Raw genomic sequence first — 13,663 nt, forward strand, 5'->3', positions numbered from 1 at the left:
CCTCCAGTTGTCTGCCTCTTGCTTTGTCAGATGCATCTATTGTTTAAATATGGGTGGTGGGAGGAGGAGGGTGTCTGGGATGACTGATAATCCATTGTATGTACAGCTAACATGATGCTCCTTTTAAAACCACACATCAGTTAAAACGGGTATACTGCCAGCATCCAGTCACAGTGATTCTAGTACGGAGCTGGGGAGAAACACAGCTACAGTGCGTTGTGTTATTCAGTTTACACTCCAGCCTCCCTTTGATATTAATGTGCATCAAGCTTGGAGTTTGGGGGGGTTGTAGATGAATACATTAGCATTAGCTTCCACCTCCCCTTTGATTGCACGCTCTTGCTTTGTGTCCTCTCGTTAGGCCAGCTAGTAGTAGGTAGCTTGCATGCCACGGTGCTCATTTTCATGATGACGATTATTAAAATGGCTGATTAGATTGCTAACAATGGCTAGCGGAGTGCGCACACACACACACACACACACACACCCTTTATTCTAGCCCTTTTTAACCCGGCCTCCTATTTAACATCGACAGCCGGATTGTTTTGGTTTCAGAGTTTCATTGAAAGTGATTTTAGGAGGGCAGGAGGGGGGGGGGGGNNGGGGGGGGGAGGAATGATGCTCCTGCCTGCAGCCCCTCACCTCACCCGGGCTGCCTCAGCACCAGTCAGCGCTATTAACCTACGTTCACCTTCTAGCGAGCGTTAGCTTTCACGGTAGCGACGCTGCCACAGCAACCATTGTCAGGGTAACACACAGAGAGAAGGCTATATATATGAGCAAGCTCGTCGGTTGTTAGGTGGCATCACATTTTTCCGCTTGTTTTGGTTGTTATTTAATGCTGCGGCAATGTCAGCGTTGGTAACTACGTAGTTGGCTAAGTTAGCGAGGCAGTGTTCAAACATCCTCTCCAGCTCAGTCGTGCCACTAAACACGCACAACGCCGATGTAAACAGTGCAAAGCGCACCGCAGCGCAGCGTTTCATTCATAAAGACGCAATGCTAATACTCGCTTTGTTAATAAGTCAACATTCATTATGCTTACCCGCTTACAAACGCTACTAGAGGCCAGCTGTACGTCGGTACGTCTCGAACAATGGGACGAAAAGCACCAGTCAGTGAGTCCGCGGTGTTTATCCCGTGTGTTGGGCTCCGGCTGTCGGACATTGGCTGCCGTCAACTCCTTGGAGTATCTTATTGGACACTGGCTGTCTCAGTCATGTTTGTTGTACAGTTGGTTGTTCAAAACACGACGGGGCGATGGCGCTAAACTTGAACAGCAAGCGCCTTTATTCTGGTAATAATCATATTTATAATGGTGATAATAATAATACACTTTATTTATGCAGCATGCATTTCCAAAACGAACATCCTTACACGGATTAAAAACATTCCAGGTTGCAATAAGGCAAAAATAATGTCAGATAAATAAAATCACACCAAAGTGAGGTAGAATAAAAATGATAAAAAGACCCCCATCAGTAATAAAAACTGTTCAAACAATAAAGCAGACAAAACGTATTGCAAAAACTAATCACACTGGGGCAGATTAAACAATTAAAGTATGAAATAGCATAAAATACCCATAGTAAGGGGAAAGATGTATTAGAGTGAAGTTGGGATGGGATTGGAAACTACCCGTATACTTAAAAAAAAGTAATACTACAATGTGAAATTACAACATTAAGTACACTTAAGTAAAGTGAATATGTATGTAAGCATCTGCAAACTGTCCTGAGTATCAAATATATACTACTAATTTTGATATTGTAGTATATCACTTTATTATCTGGTCACAGTGGATCGTATTTTATCTTTATTTATTTTAACAAATTAAAACCAGATTTAAAGGTTAAGATTATTCGATGACTGTCTGACTGAGTGAATTAGTTAATAACTAATTAATTAAAAGATCTGGAGGATTTCCTTCTATGGATTTTGTGTCTCACATTGAAATGTTTTAAGTTGAAGATCATAGCACAAAATGAATGAAGCTACTTTATAAGGAATCTTTGGCTATGTTGAATTTTTAATGCAACATCTCCCCTGCTGAGCAGCTCACAGTGGCCATTCAAATGTTGTAGGTCTCCATAACCACAGCACCTAGAAACATCCTGGCAGGGATCAGCTCTGTTCAAACAGAGCCAGTACCTGCAGCGAAACTTTCTCATTTATACACAGTCTCAAATTTAGGACCCTCCTCTGGAAATGGAAGTGGAAAGGTTTTCATTACACCGAAAACAACAATAACAAAAGGTACCAAAACCCTGGTCACCAATGGCAACCAAAGGTAATGTTGAACCAAGTATATTTAAATATTGAAAGAGAAAACGTTACATTTGATTTTTTTCTTTACATCTTTGTTAACAGTAATATGGGTTTATTTCATGTTTTATTATTAGGCTATATGACTTTGGTACATTATACTATATATTTTTTGCTGGAATAATTCCACATTATTATGTTGGACTGTTGCACAATTATGTTTTATTATTATTACTCACTACAGCAATATAAATATTATTGTAGTACTTCATTTAAATTCCTTATTCTTGTCTCTTTTTTGGTCCCTACCCTGAATTAGGTGTTCACAATTTTGCCGTGTTGGCATTAATTAAAAATATTATTCAAAGAGATAGTTTAGCTAGACTAGACTATAGCCTAGAATGACTGGTGTACACTACATATCAAGAATTAAGTGTTACAGTTTAATATATTTTCTTGTAGAGGGCAAACAGTGGTGGGATCCATATGAAACATCCCATGGGAGACAATTCGTCTACCGGCCAAACTCAGCTGCAGAGATTCTGCTGTAAGTTCTCTTTATGGGTTTATGGTTAAGTTCTGAGTAGTCATGCATAATTTGTGCATTTTCTTTTTCTATTGGGGTGTAATTGTATGTTTATATTGATGCATATGCAGGTGCCCAACGTCAACTTCATTTATAGACTCCTATTCAAAGTCTGGACCTTTCGGTTCAACTGTGTACAATCAGGATTTTAGCTGGAAGTCATCCTGTAAACCTGAATGCATCCGTACAGGAACTGCCTCAGGGCACAGGAGAAACAACCCACATCCCAGTCAGGTTGGTATTTAGGCTGTGTTAGCCTCAATTTTACATTTATAGTCGAATGCCATGCTTGACCTCTCACAGTGTATCGTAACCTTTAAGTCAAGCTGTTTTCCTCAAGTCTTTCATGATGTGGAGGCTGCCTAGGGACACCGCACGAAGCTCAGAGTATGTCGGCTTCCCTTGGAAATGTCCCCCATCTGAGGAGGAGATCAACAAAGCCTTGACAGCGCAGTACCGCTCCACCTACAGATGTGACTTCATAGGTATGCTTCAAGGTAGAACAAGTCTGTCGGGTTAAGTCTTGAATTCATGACAACTTCAAGCCTGCAGGCTTGTCCAAGTCAATGGACAATACAAATCAGTGTAATCATAATATTTTTCTCTACAGCTTATTTTGCTCACTATGTGGAACTTGTCTGACAGGATACTAATAATAATCATATTAATAATACAGAAAGAAAATTTGCACCTAAGCAAAGAAGGCGTGAAGTGTGGCCCTCTACTGACACAGAGATGAGGGACAATTACTGCCAGCCAAAGCAAACACCTGAGCTGCTGCGCTACCACCACAGCACAGATCCTCACGTGGCCGGTCGTGGTATAGGTACTGTATGCTGAAAAAACTCTAATGTAAACACAGTAAAGAGTGCTTGCAGTTTACCTAATGAGCTCCTCCATGTGTTGCAGTTCCAACTGTTGTGCAAAGGCACATCCACACTCAGCAGAAAAGATCACACTTGACTAACTACGACAGGTTTTGTGGAAAGAGAGCCACTAATGTTGCATGTGTGATAAAGTCTCTGCTGCCCCAGGAGCTGAAGCAGTTACACAGTATTTTACCGGAGGATGGTTAGCATCATTTTATGTCTTTGAATGTTTGAGCGTTTCAACAAGTCGAGTTTGACAGGCAGGTAATTCATGTTTTGTGTCTTTTGGCTTTGCAGAAGAGAAGGCTGTTTTGAGTAAAGATGATTATCCAAACAACAGTGAGAAAGTGAATAAACTTCCAGCAATCGTGCTTAATTCCTGCTTACCAGAATGCATATCAAGCTGGCCAGGACCTTTCTGAACCTTATTGCTCTGTGTTTGTATTTTGTGTTTTTATGTGTTTTTGTCATAGTAGGGGTAAAAGTGAATTAAACTGACTTTCACTCGCTATGCCATTTCTGTGTGGAACATGTGTGCTGTGATAATTAAACATCTCTGCCTGATGAAATTAAATTTGCCTGCATTCATGTTCCATCGCCCTCATATTTTGCTTTCTGACATTATACAGCCTGTTTGAGGCTTGATAAAAAGACTGAAAAACGTGCATTGATTTAATGATTTCTATCTGCAAAGAATGCCACTTTTTTCTTCATCATTCTTCTCTTTTGCATTATGAAATGCTTTTTCTCAAGTCTGTCCAAAAGGAATATTTAATCATGTTTTTGATTATTCATTCCCTTGGTAGTTGCAATGAAAATGTAAAAACGTGCTAACATTAATGAGATGAATTAAACTATGATTACCTCCTACCTCAACTGATTAAAGTACAATGTAAACAGGGTAATATATTGTTAGTTTTAACATGGTGACAAAGCTTTCTGTCTCCCTGTAAGTGCAGAGTCTTGTCTTCAGTGTTGTAGTCTCAGTTGTCACTCTTGGTTTCTTAGTTACCATTGGGCCACCTGCTCTGCTCAGGTGTAATGTTAGAGTGAGTGTCAGGTAGTCTAATGTGAGATCTGTCAGATTAACATCTATTTGGAGGTCAGACTGAGGAAATGTGCTGTTTTTTTACACCACAGTAACCTCTAAGATAGAACATCTAACGAGTATGCCTTTAGGGAAAAAGGTTCGCTCTTCTTCAGCTTCAGGAAGATTAGAAACCCAACATGTGACCAGGTAATCTGCTGTGTTGTTGCTCTCCGACTAACATTGTAAACCATGTTTTTGTTGTCATACCTGTTCAGCACCACTTTCATATTTTTTACAGTAACAGTTTTAATGTCTAGATAAGGGATATTATGAGTATGGTTGAGGCCTGTTTCGTGTTCACAAACTGTTTACTGTTGTCATGGTGCCTGAGTTGCCATCCGTGGCAGCACTGAGCAGTTACCAGGTACTACAGGTCTGCTCACCTGGAATTTATCGTCACATTCCTAATAATAAGTAGATTTATGTGTAGTTTTCACTTTAAAAAAAAAAAGTTTGTATCATTGGGCCACTCCACTGAATTGGTTCCACTTGCATGTTGTAAGTTCTGAAAATGAAACTGAATTTTCTAAAATCTTTTTTTCAACATTGTATCTAATAACATACATATTTATATTTATCAATTCAAAATGTGCAATTGTCAGGCCATTTTATTTATTTTTCTGAACATGACAGAAAGTGAAAGGATTTAGTTTGTAGCATATTTTTAGCAAATACATGAAATGTAGCCATATGGTATCAGTGTCAATAACATGAGACCACTGACCATCTTCAGTTGGATTACCAAAACTATCTTAAAAATCCTATAAACATAACATAATAAGATTGAGAAAATGATTCAGCTAAAAGGGCTGAATGTTGAGATTGACATTCTCAGTTATACAATATGATCAAAAATACAGAAAATAAAGATAGAAGCTACATTTGGGCTTCCCATGGCCTTCAGAAGACTTAATAAGATACATTTTTAGAGGGGGGAATGTGTCAGGGTAACTATTGGAAATATTGTCACACAATAATACAAATACAAAAAATATTTCTGAAGGTTTTTCATCATCATCATTATATTTCATGGTGAAGTGTAGTGTGAGCGAGTGGGGATGGGCTGAAATCCTATTTTTTCACTGTTAGTTTTCATTAGCCTAAGGTTTTACATGATGCATCTTAGAACAAAGTGCAAGGTTGTGCAAGATTTTTTCATGCATATTTATGCATATAATTTCCTAGGGACAGAAATGCACTGATTCTGTGTTATCAAGAGTCAAGTAGAGATACATTTAAAATACATCCATATTTAGCCATAATAACAATGTATTATAAGAACAGTGCCTGCATTTAATCAAATTAAAAGATTTCAAATTCTTCAGCATCCTCTCTGAACTGTGGAGCACAGAAGAGAGGATGAGAAACACTTCTGGGCCAGGTAGTAATAAAGTCACAGATGACTTCTCAGCATCAAGACGAGGGGGTGTCAGCGAGGACAGAAAAGAGCCGCCTGAATGGTTGATTCGAGAGCTGCTGAAACAGAACAGGCGAAGACACTCTGTCACACTGGGAGATCAGGCTCAAATCATGAGACAACAACACCACAGTATTGACTCAGCTCGCAGTCTCCAGGTACAGTTTTCAAAATGTCTATCTGAAAGTATATGAGACAATTAAATTTGACCTATTGGGACCTATCTGCATTTGAAAAGTTGTCCTAAATCTAGATTATTTCAGTGCCATGGTTGATTTTGTACCCTTTTCCAATGAGTCTTCTTTCTTAAAGTTGCTGCTTTTAGCCTCAAGGTGTCACTAGAGTGCTACTTTGCTACACTTGCCAATTTATAGACTCTTTCCAAAGTGATACTCAACTTCAGCTGAAGCATATCTCACCAGCACCAGAATGTGCCAGTGTGAGGTAATGCCAAAAATGGCATTTTAAATAAAGCTGATGATCAATTTACTCGCAGCCTGACAGCGCATCAGCCAGAACAATCTGTCCCACAGCCCAGGAAGGCCATGTTTCAGGCCAATGTAAAACAAACATAGCTGCTGAGCCAACTACTTTGAGGACCCTAGTAGATTCAGATTCAAGCTCTCAAGCTGACAGGAATGATTGAAACATGGCTGGTGCAAATGGACCGGGTTGAAGTTTGTGGGTTTGCAGACGCAAATGTCAGTCACCCTGTCTTGCTTAATGTAATGAGCAATGTGCCATAACCGATTAGACGGAACAGGCTCAGGAGTTCAAAGTTATGCAGCTCTAATAAAGGGATTTGAAAAGCAGTCGAGGTTATGTGAACACTTTCAGTACTTCCATCACTCTGACTGATTAAAGAATTATCTCTGCATTTCAGGAGGAACCGTGGGGAAACCTCAACCCTAGTTGCTTCCTTGAGGAATTAGGCTGTTTATCCCCCTTATTTATTAATGATAGATCAAAGTGTGCCACAGATCATGGACTCGTTGCTAGGAAACCGTGGCAACTTGAAGAGGGGCCATTAACACAGAGAGCATGGCCTGTCACCTGGCCTTGTGCATGATCTCAGTAATCATGTCATAGGCACTGTTGGCCATTACAGACAGTCAGTAATACTCAGAGGTGGAGCCCCAATCGTGTGTTGATAATTAAACAGTGTTCAGTGTTAAAGTATACAGCTCTCTAACCTTGGTTTGAATTTTTAGCACTCTTGGACTGAAAGCAGTTTTGTTTTTATTTTCCATTGCATGTTTTTTTCTGATAATATTGACGATGAACCTGCATGATAATAATTTGTTTCTGTCATGACATAATGTCACAATTTTTCCTCTCTTTGATAAGCTTGACGAGACGATATCACTCGAGAACCTCCAGAAACTGAAAGTAGCATTTGAGGTACTGTAAACCTATAAATCTTTCACAATGACAGTCTGGTTATTCATTTCTGGAAGATTTGACTGTTTTATTTCTAAAGGAATTTGAAACGGATGGCTTGAGATCCATTGATGCGAAGAAGTTTGGACGTATAGTGAAGACGTGTTTGGGCTTGCCAAAGACAGTAAGACAGTGTAACATTTGTCTTTATATCTCTCTCAGACTCTCTCATCTCTGTGTTCTCTCTGTCTCACTTCTTTGCAATTAGGGACAAGCCTATGCCAATTACTTGATTAATTTATAAGAAGTGTCATTGTGCTTTATTGTTTTGTTCTCTGAATTTCACAGTGCAATGCGCAGATTCAAGGGTTATTTAAGAAGATTGATTATTCAGGCCAAGGAAGGATTTCATGGGTGAGATGAAACTCTTTTTTTTTTTGTTTCTTATGGAGCATGCAGCCTTTATATTAAGTGTAGTTTTCCATGCATACTAACCAGGAATCTGCAGAACAAAAGTTAGGCCAGTATGAAATATGATGGGGTTGTTTCAGCCACTGAAATTCAATTAGGATCTGTGGAGCAAGTGTAACTGAACAAAATGATTTGGGCTAAATCAGCTTTTCTTGACTGTACACTAACACATTTGTCTTGTGCTGACTCAAAGGTGATGGTTTCCCAAGTAATAGGCTACATTGATATTGACTCTTGACGCTTGACTTAATTTTTAATATGTTTCTAGTGTTTTATATCTTCATCTGGATGGTTAGTCAATTTTTACAGGTTGTGTGGATTGTAAAGCTGAAAAATGCTGTCATGGTTTGTACATTTGTAGAGATGTGATTACAAGTATGATGTAACATTGGAGAAAGAACATTGTTTTTTAATTGCAAGAGTCAAAATATTGATTTTACTGGGCTTATATACAAGGGCATGATTTCCACTGGGGGATGAGGAGGACATGTTCCTCTCACTTTTCAAAATCCTTTTTCCAACACCCTTTACCAAAGAATAGAAGTTTTAGAAAAAACATTTTATTTGAGGAACAGTTGAATTGTTTAATGTCAGCTATTAAACAGCTGAAATGTTAAAAATATTGTATAAACAATCTGTAGGCAGACTATCCAAATAAAGTGTTACCCAATATTCTCCTGCAATAATTAAACATCAACCCTATATTAAATATTAGGTAAAGGACAATTCTCATTGGTGAAGATACACATACAATATTCATTTATCATCAAGTCTCCATTAACTCTATCAACAAAAACTAAATGTGATCTTAAAGAACCAGTGTGTAGGATTTAGTGGCATCTAGCAGTGTAGTTTCAGATTGCAACAGACTGAACACTGCTTGCATTTGTATTCGATGACCTGGGAATGAGAACTAGTCGTGAAGTGTAGGAGAAACTACAGTGGCTGCAAACATCTATAGATAAAAATGGCTCATTCTAAGGTAATGAAAACACAAGAATTCCTATATTCAGGTGATTATACACAGATGAAAACGTTAAGATAAACATATCCATTACTGCCAATAGATCCTCCTAAATGTTACACACTGAGCCTTTCAGTGAGGTCAGTCAATTAATAATACAACAATTACAGAGCATTTGAATTTCTTTTTTTTTGACTACCATTTAATTTGAAAAGCATGATATGAATTTCATCTCATTATTTCATAATTTCTATATACATAAAATGTAGGAAATAACATTTAAACCTATGCCCTTGCTCATATGACCATGATAACAATTTTATGACTATCAGTAATGTGATGCAGGATGACTTCTGCACACACATGCTGCAGGAGTACAAAGAGAAGCAGGAAACAGCAAGACGCAGTAAGCAGGTGGCTTTCACTCTGCCAGCCACCATGAAGGCGTTGTGTCACAGCATTCCCATCGTCAACATTCACTCCACCCACGATGGCTCCATCGTCACAGTGCGAGAAGATGGGGCCGTTTGCTACTGGAGCCCTGAACTTAAACCACTGAAGACCAAACACATGTTTGTATGTTTTATCTTTTGTACATTTACCTGAATACTTTAAGGATTAGTCTGGTATCATTCTGTTTTTCTAACGGTCAAGAAATCCCACAAAAAGACCAAAATCAACAACGCAATAGTACATTTTTCAATATTTTCCCTGTCTGTGGCACATAAATCTTTAAAAACAAGTCGCAAATACCTTAAAATGATCAGTAATTTCTTAAAACAGCTGGGGACTGTTGTTTTTAGCAAAAATGACTCAAACCAGAGTAAGTACTGCATATGTTGGGGATTATACGTAACAGCTGATATCTACACTTGGTGAGTATTTACAGCAGTAGGACAGGTATATGACAGTGACTCATAATAAATGACAGTGCTATTGATGTGTCTTCAATAGTTTTTGGATGAATCAGGTTTAGGCTACACAAGCCACACTTGTTAGTAAGATCAGTTCATTGTCGGTTTGCTTCTTTTCAAGGAATTTGTTGATGATTAGAAAAATGCAGAAGACTTAGCCTGTAATATTATCCATAGAAGGTGTTTGTGTTTAATTTTCTGCAGAATGAAGGACCTGCAAACAGGAAGTCAAAGTGGGCAAGTGATTTTACTCTGATGACTGAGTACAACAAGCTGATGATTGGAACGGGGTAATATAAGAAGAGGTTTAATAAAATGACTTAAAGACCAAATTATTTACTGAGTACATTGGTTACTTTTTTTAACTGCATGTCCCAGATTGCTCTAGCGTTGTTTATTGTGTGTGTCTTTCTTGCAGGGACAGAGAGCTCCAGCTTTATGAGCTTTCCACTCTGGAGCCTTATTGCCAGATCAATGCACTAGACACTGTGCCTTTGACTTTAGACTACGGGTAAGCAACAAAACTGCATGTTAACACATCCTCCAAATGTCACCATAAGTCTCAACATTTCATGGTTTATGTTTCTCCTAACAGCTACACCGGCACTGATAAATGTTGTATTCTGTATGGAGACACTGAGGTAGGAGCTTTTGTTAAAATCGGATCCAATTATAAAACAAAAATGTTCATTATGTCCCACTTGATTATTACTGGGACATCTTAAATTTTGTTTTTGTGTTTCAGGGATGTGTGACTATCATTTTAATATCCTCTGTTGGAGATACCCTCAGGTAATTGTGCTTTTCAAAAGATTTACTACACATTCATTTCTATTGTTCAGTTAACCATTGTGCACACTGTATACTATACTCTATCATAACATTATACCAGTATTATTATAGTTTACACTAAGTTTAAAGTGTAATCGTATCAGAAAATGTTGAGCATCTTTTCCAGCAATATTATGCCAGCTTCTCAGTCATTGATTAGACTGCGACCAAAGCTCACTCAGCTGAGCCTTAGGGAGGCATCAGCCATTAACAGCCAGGGACCCTTAAAGGAATGAAAACAGAAGTTAACAAAATATTATGTCTTATATGTATTTGAAGGTCTAGTGTGTAACACTGAAAAGGCTCTATCAGCAGAAGTAGAATATAATATTCACAGGTATGTTTTCATTAGGGTTAGTATGTATAATGACCTTAATATAGGAATCATTGAGAATGAGCCGTTTATATCTACAGACGCTGCAGGTTGCCTTGTCCATGGAGTCCACCATGTTGATACCTGCCATGTTTCAGCAGCCCCAGAAAAGAGACGGATACCAACGAATTACTGGCTTATAATTTAGGGGCACTTTTTCTGTTTGCGAATGGGGAGAATTAAGTGATGGAGTTGAGATCTTTTTTTTTTTTCTTTTACTATGTTTTAGAATTATAACACTGATACAGCTAAAATTCAATACCCTAGATGAGCAAATGTTACACAGTACGAATCACATTCCATACCATGGTATCAGTATACTGCTGCAATGCTCTCTCCCAAGATCATTGTTCTTGGCTAATCTTACACACAAGAATATGTCCTATGAGTGATTGTCTGGGCATTATTCCTGAGCAAAATCAACATTAGAATTCTTTGAATTCGTACGAAGATTGATTTGAAAGGAACTTTAACTGAATAAAGATTGGAGATTTATGATGTCATTCTCTTTTCACGGTTTTTCAAGGTTATTTTCGAATGTTCATTCTTTATCATTTGCAGTGAATTCAGACATATCAAAGGTAGATTATTTAGAGCTGTATGAAAAAATGTCTTTATCTTCAGTCACAGTTTAACAATTGCAAATGCATCCTTGATTCTTTCGTTGTAAAAAACCGTTCAGAAAATTTGTGGCCAGTGATTTTGCCCATGTCTTTTCGTAGTCTACCCATAGCAGTTTGTTTTGACGTGAAATAGTGAGTAGCCAAAGTTTCCGTGCCTGAGTGTATCAACTCACCTCTGGGAAATACTGAAACAATGCATGTAATCTGTCTTTAGTTATGAGGCGAACATATGTCATCTGCTAAGTCTCTATACTGAGATCCATATGATTTAAAATTTCTCGCTTTTGCAGTTGCCCGGACAGTTTTAGTTTAATATGGCATTACAGTTGTATTCAGGATGAAAATTGGATGTATGCAAGTCTGAGCTTTTTTTTCACTCTTATTATAAGTTGCTTGGATTCATCATCAGTCATAGAGTTGAAGTCTGGGTGGTCTGGTCCATCACTCTAACATTTATTTCCGATTATCGTTACACTATTGATGAGTTGCCAATTCACCCACTATTGTCGCAAGCTCTAGATGAGTGAAAGTTATTCCTGTCTTCTGCTTGTATTTAAGAGTAGTGTGGATAATGTTTTTTAAGACTAAACTTGGTCATACTTAGTTAGCGGTCCATTTCAAATACCAAATGTGTTGGATGACAAGAGATTATTGTATATATTCCCTGAGTCTATCGCTGCTATCTTACACAAATAAGTCTGGACTCGGGTGATCCGGTTTTCGCTAGCTCTAATATAACTGAACATTGATTATCTAACCTGGGTTTGAATATTTCTGTATGTATGTGAGCTGTGCCTGAAGAAAATTGTGACCAGTCATTCCTGATTTACATCTCAGCTTTTTTTTATAACTATGGAATAAATTTACCGGAATGATTGAAATAATAGCGACACGGCACGAATAATGCCATGCAGCAACGAAGTTACTTAACTTTGCAGATTTTGTCATGAACAATGTCGAAGTGTCTTTCATAACAAAAATCACTGAATATGTCTGACTATTCACGATGTTACGGAGAGCGAGTGGAAGGTATCGATAACACTAAGGTAGATTTATGCGTACAACTTGCGAGGTTGACCACATATCGCGATAGGACATCTACTTTAAGAAAGTCTACTATCTCTGATTTCCTGTATGGGCCAAGGGATCCAGAAATGGGAGATGTGTCCTAGGTGCATCTGTTAGCAACGTTCTAACACCGATGATCTACACCGGTCAACCAAAAATCTGTGCATTTTCATAATCATATTATCCCTCAGCGTCAACATTATATATGTCGATGGTTTCATACACATACGAGTCGTTTTTACTATACTACGACTATCCTTACTTTATATATCAGAATCAATGAACTTTTCACACATTTACAGCTTTAAGATTCTAGACCTCACACAGTGACAAGCTCATCAAACCATAAATCTAGTCCAAGATGCAAGCACTTCATCGCTAATATTAAGACATAAACAACTGTTCAATTAGTTTTCCAACAGTTGATTGCCCAGCTCAAACATTTAATAACATCAGTTTCATCGATAATTTTGAAGTAAACAAATGGGTATAGATTTAACATTATTTTAAGCACAGTGAGTATGACTGATTATGCGCAAATACTATACAACTCTACTTATATTTAGATATATTTTAGCGCGATGGAAAAAATCATATTAACAAAGTTTATCTATATATTTCCAACGCAGCTCGTCTTATGTGCGAACCAAGGCGAAACCAGCTTATGAAAAGCACAGAGTACCACTTTTGGAGTTCAAGTCTCTTCGTCCCGTTGAAGACACCCTGTTTAGTGTATGAGTTTATGCTGCGGGTAATTTCTCCCACCAGCTGTCGTTCACTTTAAGGATAATTTCTCATCTCTTTTATCCTTC

At 38.0% G+C, this 13,663-nt stretch overlaps 3 protein-coding genes across 3 annotated transcripts in view; 2 read left to right on the top strand and 1 right to left on the bottom strand.

The window, feature by feature from the left end:
* Positions 1 to 1,192, bottom strand: part of hmgb1b (high mobility group box 1b) — a 2,719-nt gene extending 1,527 nt beyond the window's left edge. The window contains exon 1 of the mRNA XM_035680220.1: positions 1,046 to 1,192. The gene's annotated coding sequence lies outside the window, so the exon portion shown is untranslated. The remainder of the gene's footprint in view (positions 1 to 1,045) is intronic.
* A 1,085-nt stretch (positions 1,193 to 2,277) lies between these two features.
* Positions 2,278 to 4,142, top strand: LOC118341376 (testis-expressed protein 26-like). Its single transcript, XM_035679623.1, has 7 exons — positions 2,278 to 2,290; positions 2,728 to 2,812; positions 2,923 to 3,085; positions 3,192 to 3,355; positions 3,511 to 3,677; positions 3,761 to 3,922; positions 4,021 to 4,142. Exons 1-7 carry the CDS (start codon positions 2,278 to 2,280, stop codon positions 4,140 to 4,142), a joined length of 876 nt encoding a protein of 291 aa, XP_035535516.1.
* Positions 4,143 to 6,169: 2,027 nt separating this feature from the next.
* The window catches only part of wdr95 (WD40 repeat domain 95), a 20,515-nt gene continuing 13,021 nt past the window's right edge, over positions 6,170 to 13,663 (top strand). Inside the window, exons 1-7 of the mRNA XM_035679624.1 lie at positions 6,170 to 6,385; positions 7,575 to 7,628; positions 9,388 to 9,618; positions 10,161 to 10,246; positions 10,375 to 10,467; positions 10,552 to 10,597; positions 10,702 to 10,748. Coding sequence (XP_035535517.1) covers positions 6,170 to 6,385; positions 7,575 to 7,628; positions 9,388 to 9,618; positions 10,161 to 10,246; positions 10,375 to 10,467; positions 10,552 to 10,597; positions 10,702 to 10,748 — 773 coding nt within the window. The remainder of the gene's footprint in view (positions 6,386 to 7,574; positions 7,629 to 9,387; positions 9,619 to 10,160; positions 10,247 to 10,374; positions 10,468 to 10,551; positions 10,598 to 10,701; positions 10,749 to 13,663) is intronic.

The sequence above is a fragment of the Morone saxatilis genome, unplaced genomic scaffold (assembly GCF_004916995.1).
Source record: "Morone saxatilis isolate NCDOM2014 unplaced genomic scaffold, NCSU_SB_2.0 Contig8, whole genome shotgun sequence".
NCBI classification, from domain to species: Eukaryota; Metazoa; Chordata; class Actinopteri; family Moronidae; genus Morone; species Morone saxatilis.

What these genes read in the sequence shown, in the direction of transcription:
- LOC118341376 (XM_035679623.1), top strand. An exon ending in TCAGCTGCAGAGATTCTGCT is followed by an intron (nt 2,813 to 2,922) that starts GTAAGTTCTCTT and finishes ATGCATATGCAG; the next exon opens with GTGCCCAACGTCAACTTCAT. An exon ending in ACAACCCACATCCCAGTCAG is followed by an intron (nt 3,086 to 3,191) that starts GTTGGTATTTAG and finishes GTTTTCCTCAAG; the next exon opens with TCTTTCATGATGTGGAGGCT.